The 15,603-nt window shown below is 35.1% G+C and overlaps 5 protein-coding genes across 5 annotated transcripts; 3 read left to right on the forward strand and 2 right to left on the reverse strand. All coding sequences in view use genetic code 12, as the record gives it.

The window, feature by feature from the left end:
* Positions 1 to 23: 23 nt before the first annotated feature.
* On the reverse strand, positions 24 to 6,401 carry GLT1 (glutamate synthase (NADH); the record flags this gene model as incomplete). Its single annotated transcript, XM_002549891.1, has 1 exon — positions 24 to 6,401. One exon carries the CDS (start codon positions 6,399 to 6,401, stop codon positions 24 to 26), a length of 6,378 nt encoding a protein of 2,125 aa, XP_002549937.1.
* Positions 6,402 to 6,518: 117 nt separating this feature from the next.
* CTRG_04235 (uncharacterized protein) lies at positions 6,519 to 6,950 on the reverse strand (the record flags this gene model as incomplete). The annotated part of the gene is made up of 1 exon (XM_002549892.1): positions 6,519 to 6,950. The coding sequence occupies one exon, from the start codon at positions 6,948 to 6,950 to the stop codon at positions 6,519 to 6,521; it is 432 nt and encodes a 143-aa protein (XP_002549938.1).
* A 1,059-nt stretch (positions 6,951 to 8,009) lies between these two features.
* Positions 8,010 to 9,149, forward strand: CTRG_04236 (exosome non-catalytic core subunit; the record flags this gene model as incomplete). The annotated part of the gene is made up of 1 exon (XM_002549893.1): positions 8,010 to 9,149. One exon carries the CDS (start codon positions 8,010 to 8,012, stop codon positions 9,147 to 9,149), a length of 1,140 nt encoding a protein of 379 aa, XP_002549939.1.
* Positions 9,150 to 9,744: 595 nt separating this feature from the next.
* On the forward strand, positions 9,745 to 13,719 carry CTRG_04237 (putative ubiquitin-specific protease; the record flags this gene model as incomplete). The annotated part of the gene is made up of 1 exon (XM_002549894.1): positions 9,745 to 13,719. One exon carries the CDS (start codon positions 9,745 to 9,747, stop codon positions 13,717 to 13,719), a length of 3,975 nt encoding a protein of 1,324 aa, XP_002549940.1.
* A 442-nt stretch (positions 13,720 to 14,161) lies between these two features.
* Positions 14,162 to 15,601, forward strand: CTRG_04238 (uncharacterized protein; the record flags this gene model as incomplete). The annotated part of the gene is made up of 1 exon (XM_002549895.1): positions 14,162 to 15,601. A coding segment is annotated over one exon (1,440 nt), but the record flags the coding sequence as incomplete, so codon positions are not given.
* Positions 15,602 to 15,603: the final 2 nt, after the last annotated feature.

Here is a 15,603-nt window from a genome sequence, read left to right on the forward strand (position 1 = left end):
GTAGATAATAACAATTATTATCTCTAAATCTTTTCAGCTAATTCTTCTAACAACTTGTAGTTTCTTTGTTCAACAGAACCATTACCTGGTAATCTTGTTGAACCCATTAAATATTCATCAACTTCTCTAGCACATTGACGACCTTCTTGAATACCCCAAACAACTAATGATTGACCTCTTCTACAATCACCAGCAGCAAAAACATTATCGTTTCTATCAACTTTGTAAACATTTGGATCAATAGTAGTAATAGTACCTCTCTTGGTTTTTTCAACTTCTAAATTATCGGATTCTGGTCCAACAAAACCCATAGATAATAAAACAACATCAGCTGGGAAAAATTCTTCACTACCTGGAACTTCAGCCATTTGCCAAGCACCTGAATCAGAACGTTTCCATTCAACTCTAACAGTTTTGATACCTTTAACATTACCTTCTTCATCACCAACAAATTCTTTAGATAAGATGGAATATTCTCTTGGATCCTTACCATAATGAGCAGCAACTTCAGTATGACCATAATCAACTCTGAAGATTCTTGGCCATTGTGGCCATGGATTGTCCTTTGGTCTGGCATTTGGTGGGTGTGGTAACAATTCAAAGTTGGTAACTGATTTAGCACCATGTCTGGTTGAGGTACCCAAACAATCATTACCAGTATCACCACCACCAATAACAACAACATTCTTACCTTCTAAAGTCTTTCTAATATCTTCCAATTGATCTTCTAACAAGGCCTTGGTGTTGGAATGCAACAATTGCATGGCAAAACCAATGTTTTTCAATTCTCTTCCTGGAATCTTTAAATCTCTTGGAATAGTAGAACCAACAGCAAAGACAACTGCATCAAATTGAGATTTCAATTCAGAAACAGTGACATCTTCACCAACAGTAGTGTTACAAACAAATTCAATACCTTCAGCAGCCAACAAATCAGTTCTTCTCTTGACAATTCCTTTGTCCAATTTCATATTTGGAATACCGTACATCAACAAACCACCTGGTCTATCACTTCTTTCATAAACGGTAACAGAATGACCAGCTTTATTCAATTGATCGGCAGCAGCCAAACCAGCTGGACCAGAACCAATAACAGCAACTGTCTTGCCAGTTCTGTGAGATGGTGGATTTGGTTTAATCCAACCTTGTTCAAAACCATGATCAATAATGGCACATTCAACAGATTTAATATTCACTGGATCTTCATTAATACCCAAAACACAAGCACCATTACATGGAGCTGGACAAATTCTACCAGTGAATTCTGGGAAATTGTTGGTCATCATTAATCTTTGCAAAGCATCATACCATCTGTCATTGAAAACCAATTCATTCCATTTTGGAATAACGTTGGAAATTGGACAACCAGTATCAGAAGTACAGAATGGAACACCACAATCCATACATCTAGCAGTTTCATATTTCAATTCTTCTTTGGTTAATCTAGAAGTCATTTCTTTCCAATCCTTGGTTCTTGATTTGGCTTCTCTGTATTTTTCATTTCTACGCTTGTACTTCATGAAACCTCTGAGTTTATCTAATTTGACTGGAGCCTTCTTTTCAAATTCAGTGTTGAAAATAGTATCTTCAACATCAGCAACTTTTGGTTCTTGTTTGTTGGAAGGTTTGTGAACATGTCCCTTTTTGATCTTGTATGCTTCACCATTGGTAACATCAGCTTCTGGGTCCTCCTTGATAGATTTCAAGAAACTGCTTAATTCCTTGTTCTTTGCTTCTTGGGCTAATTGCTTTTCCTTTTCCAAAACCTTCTTATAATCATTTGGTAAGACTTTAACAAATCTTGGCAAGTATCTGTTGAAATCATTCAAAATACTGTCAGCAACTTCAGAACCAGTGTAATGACGGTGGTCTTCGATCAAATTTCTCAAGAAAGCAATTTCTTCAGTCTCGGTAACTTGGGATAATTCAACTTGGGCTTTATTAACTTTATCACTAAAGTCTTGGGCCATGTCCAAAACATAGGCAATACCACCACACATACCAGAAGCAAAGTTTCTACCAGTGGAACCCAAAATGACAACTCTACCACCAGACATATATTCACAACCATGGTCACCAGTACCTTCAGCAACAATAATGGCACCAGAGTTTCTAACGGCAAATCTTTCAGCAGCAATACCTCTGATAAAGGCAGAACCAGAAGTAGCACCAAAGAAAGCAGTGTTACCAGCAATGATTTGATCTTCGGCTTTGAATTTAGATTCCTTTGGAGGGTAAACAATAATTCTACCACCAGATAAACCTTTACCGATGTAATCATTAGCATCACCTTCCAATTCCAAAGTGACACCAGATGCTAAAAAGGCACCAAATGATTGACCAGCGGAACCAGTAACATTAACATGAATAGTATCATGTGGTAAACCATTTTCACCAAAAGTCTTGGAAACACGGTATGACAATGTAGTACCCAAGGAACGATCAGTGTTGACAACTTCACAGTCAATAGTGACAGGCAAACCTTTAGCCAAGGTCAATTCAGATTCATCAATCAATTTGTTATCAACTCTAATGTGCAACTTGTGATCTTGTTTTCTAACACAATGAGTGGCAACACCTGGTCTAATAGTATGGGCAGGAGTCAAAATTGGAGACAAGTCAATGTTTGCATTCTTGGTAGTTCTGAAATCTTCTCTAACTTTCAATTTTTCAGTTCTACCAACCATCTCATTAATAGTTCTGAAACCCAATTTAGCCATGAATTTTCTCAAATCATTAGCCAAATAGTAGAAGAAATTGATGACATGTTCTGGAGTACCCTCGAATTTCTTTCTCAATTCTGGATCTTGAGTAGCAATCCCAACTGGACAAGTACCCAAATGACATTTTCTCATATAGATACAACCCATGGCAATCAATGGAGAAGTAGCAAAACCCCATTCTTCAGCTCCCAATAAACAAGCAATGGCAATATCTCTACCAGTTCTGATTTGACCATCAGTTTGCAAAATAACTCTACCTCTCAAGTCATTCAAAACTAAAGTTTGATGAGATTCGGCTAAACCCAATTCCCATGGCAAACCAGCATACTTGATCGAAGTCAATTTGGCAGCACCAGTACCACCATCACCCCCAGAAACTAAAATGTTTTCTGAGCCGGCTTTGGCAACACCAGCAGCAACAATACCAACACCAACTTCTGAAACCAACTTGACAGAAGTTCTTGCTCTTGGATTAGCACATTTCAAATCATACAACAATTGTTTCAAATCTTCAATTGAGTAAATATCATGATGTGGTGGTGGAGAAATCAAACCAACACCTGGAGTGGAATGTCTAGTTTTACCAATTTCAACAGAAACTTTATGACCTGGCAATTCACCACCTTCACCTGGTTTAGCACCTTGAGCCATTTTGATTTGCAATTCATCGGCATCAGCCAAATAGTATGAAGTGACACCAAATCTACCTGAGGCAACTTGTTTAATAGCTGATCTCATGGTGTCACCATTGTCTCTGACAATAGATCTGGCAGCATCTTCACCACCTTCACCAGTGTTGGATTTACCACCCAATCTGTTCATAGCAACGGCCAATGTGGAATGTGATTCCATAGAGATAGAACCATAGGACATGGCACCAGTGAAAAAACGACGAACAATTTCTGTCCATGGTTCAACTTGGTCAATTGGAACTTCAGATGATGATTCAAAATCAAAGTCTAACAACCCACGTAAAGTACAGTTACGAACAGCTTCGTTTTCCTTTTTGGCATAGGCTTCATAAGCTCTCTCATTCTTGTTACGAACAGCATCTTGCAAGGAGGCGATAGCAGCAGGGTCATTGATATGGGCATCACCACCATCTCTCCAGTGGTATTCACCGGTTTCTGGTAATCCAACTGGTTTGATGGTTTCTCTGGATGGATAACCTCTTTCATGCAAAGTGAAGGCATCTTGAGCAATATATTCAAAAGTAATACCCTTGATTCTGGAAGCAGTACCAGCAAAACATCTATCAATGACTGAGTTGTCGATACCCAAAGCTTCAAAAATTTGAGCACCTTTATAAGAAGCCAAAGTAGAAATACCCATCTTGGACATAACCTTCAAGATACCAGCATCAATGGAAGATTTATAGTTCGAGATGATTTTTTCTTCAGTAAGGGCTTCATTCTTTAATAAACCTTGTTGTTTCATTCTAACCAAAGTTTCCATGGCCAAGTATGGATTAATACCATCGGCACCATAACCAACCAAACAACAGGCATGGTGAACTTCTTTAGCTTCTTGAGTTTCAATGATAAGTGCAACCTTGGAACGTTGCTTTTGTCTAACCAAATGATGGTGAACAGCACCAACTGCAATCAAAGCGGAGATTGGTAATCTTTCTGGGCCAGTGTTGGCGTCACTTAAAATGATAATTTGATTATCATCAGCAATTGCTCTAGAAGCAGCTTGACAGATTCTGTCAATGGTGTTAATATAACCTTGAATACCTTCAGATTTATCAAAAGTAATGTCAATGTTGGCAACAGACCATGATGGATAAACTGTTTCAATGTGTTTAATTGCCAATAATTCTGAATTAGTCAAAATTGGAGATTTCAACAACAATCTATTCAATTGGTTTGGTTTCATTTCCAATAAGTTACCTTGAGGACCAACATAACATTCCAAAGACATGACAATTTTTTCTCTAATTGGATCAATTGGTGGATTGGTAACTTGAGCAAACAATTGACGGAAGTATTCGTATAATAACTTTGGTTGTTCTGAAATACAAGCCAACGCATTATCGTTACCCATAGAACCCAAAGCTTCGTTACCTTCAGCCATAGGAGCCAAAACAAACAAAAGTTGTTCGTGAGAATAACCGGAAGCAATTAATCTTGGATCAGATTGGATGTTGACGGAAGTATCAACTGGTTTAGAAGCAACATCAATGCTTCTGGATGCCAATTTCTCATTCAAGTCTTGCAAGGTGATCATGTTGGCTAAAACCCAAGATTTGAAGTCGTATTTGGAAGAGACTCTGCTCTTTAATTCCTTGTCATCAACGATACGACCTTCTTTGGTATCGACTAACAACATTTTACCTGGTTGCAATCTGCCCTTTTGTAAAACTTTTTCTGGTTGGACTTCAATGACACCAACTTCTGAAGCACAGATAATACGGTCATCATCAAGAACGTAGTAACGACATGGTCTCAAACCATTACGATCCAAGTTGGCACCACAATATCTGTCATCAGCAAAAGTGAATAAAGCTGGACCATCCCATGGTTCCATCAAACATGCAGCCCATTCGTAGAAAGCCTTCTTTTTAGGGTCAATGTATGAATCATTCTGCCAAGCTTCTGGAATCATCATCATCACAGCTTCTGGTAATGAAACGACACCATTAATGACCAACAATTCCAAAACATTATCAAAAGCAGCGGAATCAGAACCACCTTCTTCAATGATTGGGAACAATTTGTCCATTTCATCACCAAACAATTGAGATTTCATAACCCCTTCTTTAGCTCTCATCCAGTTCTTGTTACCTCTCAAGGTGTTGATTTCACCATTATGGGCAGCTAATCTCAATGGTTGAGCTCTATCCCAAGATGGGAAAGTGTTGGTGGAGAAACGAGAATGAACTAATGCAAAATGGGATTCATATTCAGCGTTAACTAAATCATGATAGTAAGAATAAACTTGTTTTGGAGCCAATTGACCTTTGTAAACAATGGTTTTGTTGGAAAGCGAACATATGTAGAACCAATTGTGTAAACCGATGGTATGAGAAGCTTGCTTTCTCAAAATGAACAATCTCTTTTCGAAATCTTTTTTGTGTTTGGAATCAAATTCTTCTTCAGAAATATCTTGACCCCATGTTTCCTTGTAAACAACGGCTGGTTGTAAAATATATGGTTCTCTAGATAAAGCAGCGGCACCCAAAATAGAGGAATCATGAGGGACCTCTCTCCATGCCAAAACCTTCAAACCCAAGGAGTCAGCGATATTTTCAAAAGTTTTCTTAGATTTATCAAAAACGGCATCGTCTTTCTTAAAGAAAACATTACCAACACCATATTGACCCTTTGGAGGTAATTCGATGTTGCAGTAGTACTGGAATTCTCTTTTCAAGAATCTGTGTGGAATTGATGATAATAAACCAGCACCATCACCATCGTTTGGGTTTAATTCACCACCTCTGTGTGTCATGTTACACAACAAGTGTTTGGCATCAGAAACAATTTTATGAGATGGGACACCTTTCAAGTGACAAGTAAAACCGACACCACAAGCATCTTTTTCTAACTCTGGGTTATATAAACCTTTAGCGATTGGTAAAGCTGAAGCCCAAGATTTATTCTCAGGAACTTCGTCGTAGTTGTAAACATTTGTTGTGCTGAATTCTTCTTCTGGCAAGTAAGATGAGGTTGGACTCATTTAACTATGTATATGTCTAGGTGGATATGTAGAAGTAAGATAATTTAGGAATGGATATAGTTCCAAGTTACAGTTAAATAGATTTTGTTTTTTCTTGAATTCGGTAGATAGGAGTTTCTAGTGAGTATAATATAAACACAGAATTTTTCTTCTCTTTTGTGAAATAGATACTAAAGTAAATAAGAATAATTGAAATAAATATATAATCAATACACCTTCCACTACCTTCGTTAATATAATGATATATAAGGAAAAGAAAGTAAGTAAAAAGAGAAGAGAAAAAAAAAAAAAAGAGAAAAAAAAAATTGTTAAAAAGTTATTACTTGTGAAATTTATGGGAAAACTGGGTGATTCAAATAAGCATACCGGAAGGTGGTGGTGTTCAGATGGGTGATTCAAAAAAAGAAAAATTAAATTTAAATTGAAATAATTACACAAATTTACTTGCTTCAATTGTTGTTGACTGTAGCAAATGGAACTGAATGATTTACAAATATTAGGTTCAAATATTTTGTGTTTAATAAGTAATTCCCATAAAAATTGAACCATTTTTTTCCCCTGTCTCCTTGTGTCTTGTTCATCCAAAGTGGGGACTTTCAAAATGAGAGCGAGGAACAAAAGATTAGACGGTCAGAGCTACCATGCGCACGATATCTATTTTTCTTTTGTGGTTTATCTGGAACCAATCACAGGCAACCAATTTATAAGGAAGGTAAAGATCACTACTTTGTCCCCCTGGTAAAGTCTCACCACCTATACTTTATACTACTGGTCGTATTTATTCAGTCAAATCAGCTAACATTTATTGACTTTCAATGGCTATTAACTACATTACAGTACTAGATCCCATGAGGTAATTGAGAATCTCCATCATGTGCACGTTGACTCATTTCGAGAAACTCTAACGTATGTAAAAGTATATTTTTACGCTAATCTCCAGAGAATTACGTAATTTCCGTTTCTCCTCTCTCTTGACTTTTTTGGTTTTGAATTATAAAACAATAGACTCCTGCAACGGGGAAAATCCAGTAATTTATTGTATCAAAAATTTGATATGAGGGGTGGAACAATCATAAATTGCATTCTCTTTTCAATCAAATTCAGTATATTTTTCCACTGAAAAAAAAGTTTGCGTACAAAAAACAAAAAAATTTACAAGATACGCTTTTCGATGATAAGAACTAAAGGAGTTAAGGGCTCAAATCAAACGTAATGATCCTCTTCTGTTCTATTTTATTCAATTTAAAATTGTAGTTAACCAACGATGAGTAGATGAGATGAGGAAATTAAGCTCAAAATATTACACTTTACGTCTTTCATTTGATCTGGTTTGTGTTAGTCACTACCCAATTACCATCATGTGATATTTTCCTACCTGTCTTTACTTAATATGAAAAAAAAAAAAAAATCTAAAAAAAAAAAGTTGGACCTAGGGATGCTATCTTAAAGGGAACGTAAATAATAATTAGTCCTGCATCGGGCCGTCGGTTTTCAAAGGTTGATTGATTATTTTTTTTTTAAAGAAAAATTTATTTCTAGAAAATGACAACCCGGATCAATCCGATGCACGTGAATCACACGTGTTGAATATATGCAGTACTTTTTTAAATGCTACATTTTCTTTTTTTTTGTTTTTTCACAATTCATGCAAGAAAAATAATTAGCGATGCGATCTCAATAGTACCAACAACCACTCAATCAATAACCATGGCTGAATTAAAACAAGTATCATTTCCTCCAGAAGTATTAGCGAGAATTGCACCTGACGTGTCCTTACAAAGACATTTATCCATAGGTATCAGACCAAATTTACGAAACTTTACGGAATTCAAGCCAATTGAAGTATCAACCACTACTCAATTTCAGGATAATAATGACAATGTGTTTGGATCTTCAATCATTAAAAGTGGATCAACTACTATCATCAATACAATCACTTTAGGAATAACAGAAAATTTTTATAACAAACAACCAGAATATTCAACTGTATACCCATGTGTTGAAATATTACGTGGTAGATCCGGTGCCCCTACCGATGAAGAAATGATATTATCTCAAGATTTGTTTGACACTATACGTCACAATAGAATCATTACTTCTGACAGCTTAAAGATTGAGAATTTGGGTATTTCTGTTAAGGATGAACAAAACGATAACCAAGAAGTAATTTACTATCCTGACTTGAACCCTGAACAATGGCAATATATTAATCTTACTAGTCATCATAACAAAGCATACTCGTTTGTATTATTGTCCAATATTAAAGTATATTCACAAAGTACGTCAACCAACTCCTTGTTTGATTTGTGTTATTTGTCTATACTTGAAAGTTTGAAATCATTAAAGTTACCAAGATGTTATGTATCTGAAAGTTTCACCACCAAAGTTTCTATGAAGTCACGTAGATCAAACACAAGAGGTTTGGTTAATACAAACAAAGCTAATTTGAATATTGATTTGAATGAAGCATTATATGACAAATTATCATTAAACTTAAAAGACGGTGCCATCGCTAGTAATTTTGGGGTTATTGCAAATGAAGATAAAGTTATCTTATTAAGTGATTTAGAAGGTGAGGCCGAAGAGACATCTGTGGTATCGAGATTATCCATAGTTAACAATAATGAAACCATTAACAAGATTAGTTTAATTAATGGTGATCCAAATAGTGAAATCACATTAGAGATTTTAAAAGAAGCCATTGAAATCAGTAAAAGGAGAAGCCGAGAACAAGGCCAAAAGGTATAGAATGTATAATAACAATACAAAATCAAAAGTAAAGTTCATATTGTAGAAGTGTCATTAAAAAGCTGTCGAAGAGTCGTGTGTCTTGCCCGAAATTCAGGTGGCAATCGGACACAAAAGGACTGGACGAGTTTTTGGCTAATTATACACGTCAGTTGTGTGTGTGTGTGTGTGTGTGTGTGCGGTCTGCTGAAATCTATGGAATTTGGCTCATCATTTTCATACTGACGCGTACTTTATTATTATTGCCAATCCTTCATTTGCTTATTTTTTTACTGTCTATTTATCATTGGTGTAGGTGAAAATGATATATCAACCGTGTCAGTCTACAGATTTTGCTACTGTATAATATAATCGTATTTGTAATCAAATTTATTCAATTCACACCACCGATCAATCAATCAAAGAAATACGAGCAAAAGAAGAAGAAGAAAAAAAATGAAGGAAAAAAAAAAGCAAAAAAAAAAAGTAAGAATGTAAAATCTCTGCGAGCGAATTCTTCACTTGTTTTATATGTCAATTCATACTTAAATTCGATAAATCTTACTCCAATATTTTACTTTTCATTTTTATCATCTATTAATATCTATTACATATTATGCCTGATAAACATACCGACTCAACAGGAATAATTCCCGAAAGTACCGTCCAACATCAGGATGAACAACAACAACAACAACTGCTGCAAGATGGAGACATAATTCTCACTAGTGATAATTATTCAGAAGATTCGGACTTATCTTCCAAAAGAAAGTTAATAACTGATTTATTAGCTAAAGATTCAATTCAAGAAGGAGATGAAAGATGTGTTCTTCCTGAAAAGTTTCTCGATGAATTTTTAAACTCATCAATTACAGATTTTTCAACCTTGAAACAAGAATTAGGTCCAATTGATTTACATTCAATTACAGATCAGAATGGAAATTTATTTGCAGAAGATGAACAGGAAACAGCAAAGATAGCACACGTACCTGTAGAAGTATTCAACTATTTGGGGAAATGGTTTGGCATTTTGGGACAACCTGTATTTAGAGCTATTATCTTCAATCCAGAAACTGGACTCAATGAGCTTGAAAGATTCCCTGTGTTTTTCTGGGTTCATCAATTAGGTAAAAAGACTCAGCCAACCTATCTTAGACATCGTCATAATGCTCATCACCAACATGTTAGTCATCATGATGCACCAATCCCAGTAGTTCTTTCAAGAACAGCCACTTTTTATAATTTATTGGATGTTATTCGTAACGTGGTGTTGAAAGCACCTCGTAAGTCCATGTCGGATTACAGAATATGGTTTATCAATCCTCAGAATAATGACTTGCCCTTCTTGGTTTCATTGCAGACTTTCTTTTTTGACATCCCCAAGAAAAGCTTAGTTATGCCAAATTTACTTTCTGAAAAGTTAAAAAACCAAGGCATCATTTATACACCTTACCAGGTAATGGTTGAAGTAAAAGAAAAGAACCAAGAAGAGTTCCCTATTGACCAATTCATCTTATCTCATTCGGATGCTTACAACGATCCGGGTCAAGGAGGCGGTCATTTGGGTTTGAATAACTTGGGAAATACATGTTATATGAACTCTGCATTACAATGTCTTTTGCATGTACCAGAAATTAACTATTATTTTTTCTACAATATTTATAAAAAGGAGTTAAATACCGATAATCCGTTGGGTTATCATGGTGATGTTGCTAACGCCTTTGGTTCTTTGTTGAAACAGGCTTTTGACCATGCCAAAAATAGCTCTAGCATCGCACCAAGAGAATTTAAATCCACAATTGGAAGATATTCGTCAATGTTTTCTGGTTACCTCCAACAAGATTCACAGGAATTATTGAGTTGGTTATTGGATGCTCTTCACGAAGATTTGAATAGGATTCAACAGAAGCCATACTGTGAAAAACCAGAATTAAAAGATGATGAAATTAACAATCCACAAGCAATCATGCGATTAGCAGATACTTGTTGGAATCAACACAAAGCAAGAAATGACTCTGTGATAATTGATTTATTTACCGGGTTATACCAATCGACGTTAATATGTCCTGATTGTGGAAAGACTTCCATTACATTTGATCCATTTAATGACTTGACATTGCCATTACCAATAAGTAAGAAGTGGTATCATACATTTACCATAGTAGATTTATCAAATCCAGGTGTAATTCCAAAAAGAATTATGAAGTTGGAAGTTGAATTAAACAAAACTTCAAATTTCGATGATTTATTGGGTTATCTTAGTAACTTTTTGAAGGTTGCATCTAAGGACTTGTTTCTTTATGAATTGTTTCAGAATGCAATTTATAGTGATTTTCAATTAGACTATAGCAAGAACAAGTTTATGCCGATTAGTGATATCATAAGAGACACTGATGATGTGGTTGTTTATGTCATTCCTCACAATCCGGAAACCGACGTCATTGTTCCAGTATTTAACGCAGTGGAAGATGCTGATACTTCTTATCAAATGGCTAATTTCTTTGGTATTCCTTTGTTTGTTGTTTTAAATAAGGAAGTGGATTTGAATAGTTTTGGGTTCATTAGAAAGAAATTGGTTGAAACAGCTTCATTATTAACGAATATTGATTTGGTTGAAGAATACGATAAGATAAAGAAAAGCTGCCAGGATTTCGTAGAAAAGGAATTCTACACAAAACTGGACTTTCCTGCATTGCCTGCAAATGGTGAAGATGATAACAAAGATGATGATGATGAAGGTTATGACAGTGATGTTTCTTTAGCTAATCCTTACCTTGGTGCTAACTTTGGATTCAAGATCTTATATGTCCATGACTACAGTCCAAAGTTGAATACCAATTATCGTGGACGCTATAATTTCAATCAAAGTTCCAAAATCAGGCAAGCAGAAAGAGTGATAAATGTCCCTACCCATAAGCCAACATTTAGTGACTTCAAGCAATTGGCAGATCTGTTACCTGAAATGAAAAGAAACTATTATCACTATCCAGATTATCAGAAGTTAGACGATGAGATGGATAAATTGGTAGATGAAGTGAATCAAAATTTGGCTGACCAAGCAGATATTGCCTCCTCTGATTCATCAGAAACCGGTAGTTTGAAAGCTGCTGAAGAGCCTGATGGGTTCGTATTAGTTGATAATGAAAGAACCTCGAAACAATCTGATTCTAGTCGTACTGTTCAGCAACCAGCTGGTGCTTCATTAGGAGGTGAAAGTAGCAATTCAGTGCAGATGAACTCATCAGATGAGGAAACAGAAAGTGAAGCCAATTTGGGTAGCTTGTTTGACTCTACTGCAAATATTCCATTACCACCTCCTTCAACATATTCTGATTCTACTAAACCTTCAAATATAAATTCTCCAATGGAGAGTAATGATGATGGTTCATCTACTGATCTAGCTTCATCAACCTTGATTTCTAAAGATACTGTATTATTGTGTGATTGGGATAATGAAATTTTCCAACGTTGTTTTGGTGATGCATCCTTAACTACCTGGGAGAATATACCAAGCTTGCCAAATCAAGAATTAGAAAAAAGCAAAGCTCATTTTGAAAGACAAAGAAAGGCTAAGATTACATTGCAAGATTGTCTCAAAAGTTTCAGTACTCCAGAGGTTTTAGGTGAACATGATTTGTGGTATTGTCCAAATTGTAAAGATCATAAACGTGCTACAAAAACTATTCAGCTTTGGTCAACTGGTGATATCCTCACTATTCACTTGAAAAGATTCCACAGTGCTCGTGCATTTAGTGATAAGATCGATGTCTTGGTTGATTTCCCTATTGAAGGTTTGGATATGAGTCAATATGTTGCCAATCCAAGTATCACCGTGGATGACAGTATTTATGATTTAATTGCTGTTGATAACCATTATGGTGGTCTAGGAGGTGGACATTATACTGCATCAGTAAAGAATTTCCGTGATCATAAGTGGTATTATTTCAATGATAGTCGCGTTACAGAGATTCCTAACCCTGAAGAAGTTGTTGCCAATTCTGCGTATCTTTTGTTTTATCGTAAAAGAAGTTCTATAGCTAATGGTATTTTGGGAGGAGAGAATTTCATTGAATTACTTCAAAAGGGAAGAAATGAATACACTGAAGCATTACAAATCAAAAAGCGTATACTACAAGAAGTTGGCAATTTAGTTAATTCATACACAAAGATAGAGCAAGACTTGATTGAACAGCAAGAAAAAATGAATAATCAAGAGAAAGAAGAAGAACAGTCGTCAGATAGCAATGAATCATCTAAAAAATCAAGACCATTTGATGAACTTCAAGACTCAAAATCTACATCTTCACCTACCGGAAATGCTCAGTTTAACTTTGACGAAGATAACGATTATGATTATGAAAATGAAAATGAAGATACTGATAATGATAATGTTCGTAAACAAAGACTAGTTTCCAAAGATAGCAATAGCAATAAGTTGGTTCATATTAAGAGTAATGGTAGACAAGAGGTTACTTCCTCTCCTGTTCCAATAGAAACTGATGGCGAAGGCGACTGCGAAGGTGATTATGCAACTAGTCTAGCTACTGAAACAACATCTGTGCCGACTAATAATGATGAAGATGAGCAATAAGTAGTTTGAAATTTTCCTGTTTTTTTTTTTATTTTATTTTCTTTTCTTTTCTTTTCACAACAAATGATACACACTCTTATTTTGTTTGATCTTGGTTTTTTTTTGCAGTAAGTTGCATGAAATCTGAAGACACTGTTTATGTAAAAAGCACACGATAATGTCGCGATGTCGTACGTTCTGGGTTATGTCGTGTTTTTTCCCTCTGTCTCTCTCTCTTTCGTTTAGTTTGTCTGTGTTTGAATTGAGACTCTTTTCGGCTGTCAGGTTTTGAATTTTGCCCCATAAATCCCAATTGACAATCACAAACAGAACGACTTCAAGACAAAACGACTAATCAGAATCATATCATTGGCATACTAACAGAGGGAATCTATCTTAATCTCAACAATAGTTTATACATTTCTTTTCACTTCCCAAGCATCTATCATCAATCAAAAAGAATATGAGTTTAGGAATATCAAGGGAGGAACAGGAACTTAAAGTTCTTGATTTGATGTATCAAAACTTTCCAAGTTTGAGTATTGATCAAGATATATTGGTCAATTGGCAAGTTGAACTTCTGGATAAATTAACTGATTTTACTTCATTATCATCAATAGTTTCTGATAATATTATAATTGATGCTGATATGATTGAATTTGATTATGTTCCGGATATTGCAAATATTATTAATGAATTAGAAGATGCATTTGATGATGATGATGATTTTAAAGTTATTATATTGGAGATCTTAATATGTTTGATTTCATTATCTTATAGAATTAAAAACGTTTTGCATCCGGTTCTGGATCAATTGATTGATTTATTTTTAAAGAAATTAAAGTCTAGAAATGATTTTGCAATACAAGAAATTCAAACTCCAAGTGTTGTGAGTCAATATATGAGATTGATTATTTTGTTTATGGATATTGGATGTAACAACAAACAGTTTAAACTTTTGATAAATCAGTTGATGTGTAATAAGAATCCAAAAACGAATTTGGTGTTGTTGGAGTTATTTCATCAAATGTATACCAAGTATCAATGCCAGTTCCCATTATTATCTGTCGTGAATCAAACCAACTATTCTTTCAACAAGGACCTGTCGTTAAAGAAGGTGTTTACTATTCATTCATGGTTGAAAATCAATCATCAGTTTCATAGTTCCAAAGAGGATCCAATTACATTATTTACATTGTCAAGTTCTGGTTCAACTAATGATGATGCAAACAACGGGACGTTGTTAAAAGTACAAATAATAAATTATAATCAATTTAAAATTGAAATTAAAAATAATATTAATGGCTCACGAATCCGATACTCGTTCAATCAAAAGTTGCAAGATACTAACAAAAACCAAGGATTTATCCACTTTGTTTTAACATACGACAATTATGCCACGTTGAACTTATACATTGACGGTGAGTATAGTGAGTCAATACCATGTCCTGATTTGCATAAATTTTTAAGGAATTGGAACAAGATTTCTGTTGGTGAAACAAAAGATGATATTACTTTGAAAAGTGATGAAATTGCACTCCGAAATTTAACTATTCTTAATACTAATTTATCTTATGAATGGATTAATTTATTATACAATCTCGGGCTTGGATTCTCATGGGATACAAAAGATTTGACGAGTGAGACAACTTTTAGTTTATTAAGTCAATTAAGCTATCAAGGTTTATTTAATGTAACCGTTAAGTTTGACGAGATCAAGGAGAAGAATAAGGCACACAACAATAGTAATTCACATATATTTGGTGCAGGACATTCCAGTTCTCGAAATTCATTAGCGGCATTTGGAGGCAATTTACGATACCACCATCACCATCATAATCATAATCATCGCAGTAGGAAAGCAAACAGTTTAGCTCGCAAAGAGAAAATGCCAAGAATCCCCCC

This window comes from Candida tropicalis (genome assembly GCF_000006335.3).
Source record: "Candida tropicalis MYA-3404 genomic scaffold supercont3.5, whole genome shotgun sequence".
NCBI classification, from domain to species: Eukaryota; Fungi; Ascomycota; class Pichiomycetes; order Serinales; family Debaryomycetaceae; genus Candida; species Candida tropicalis.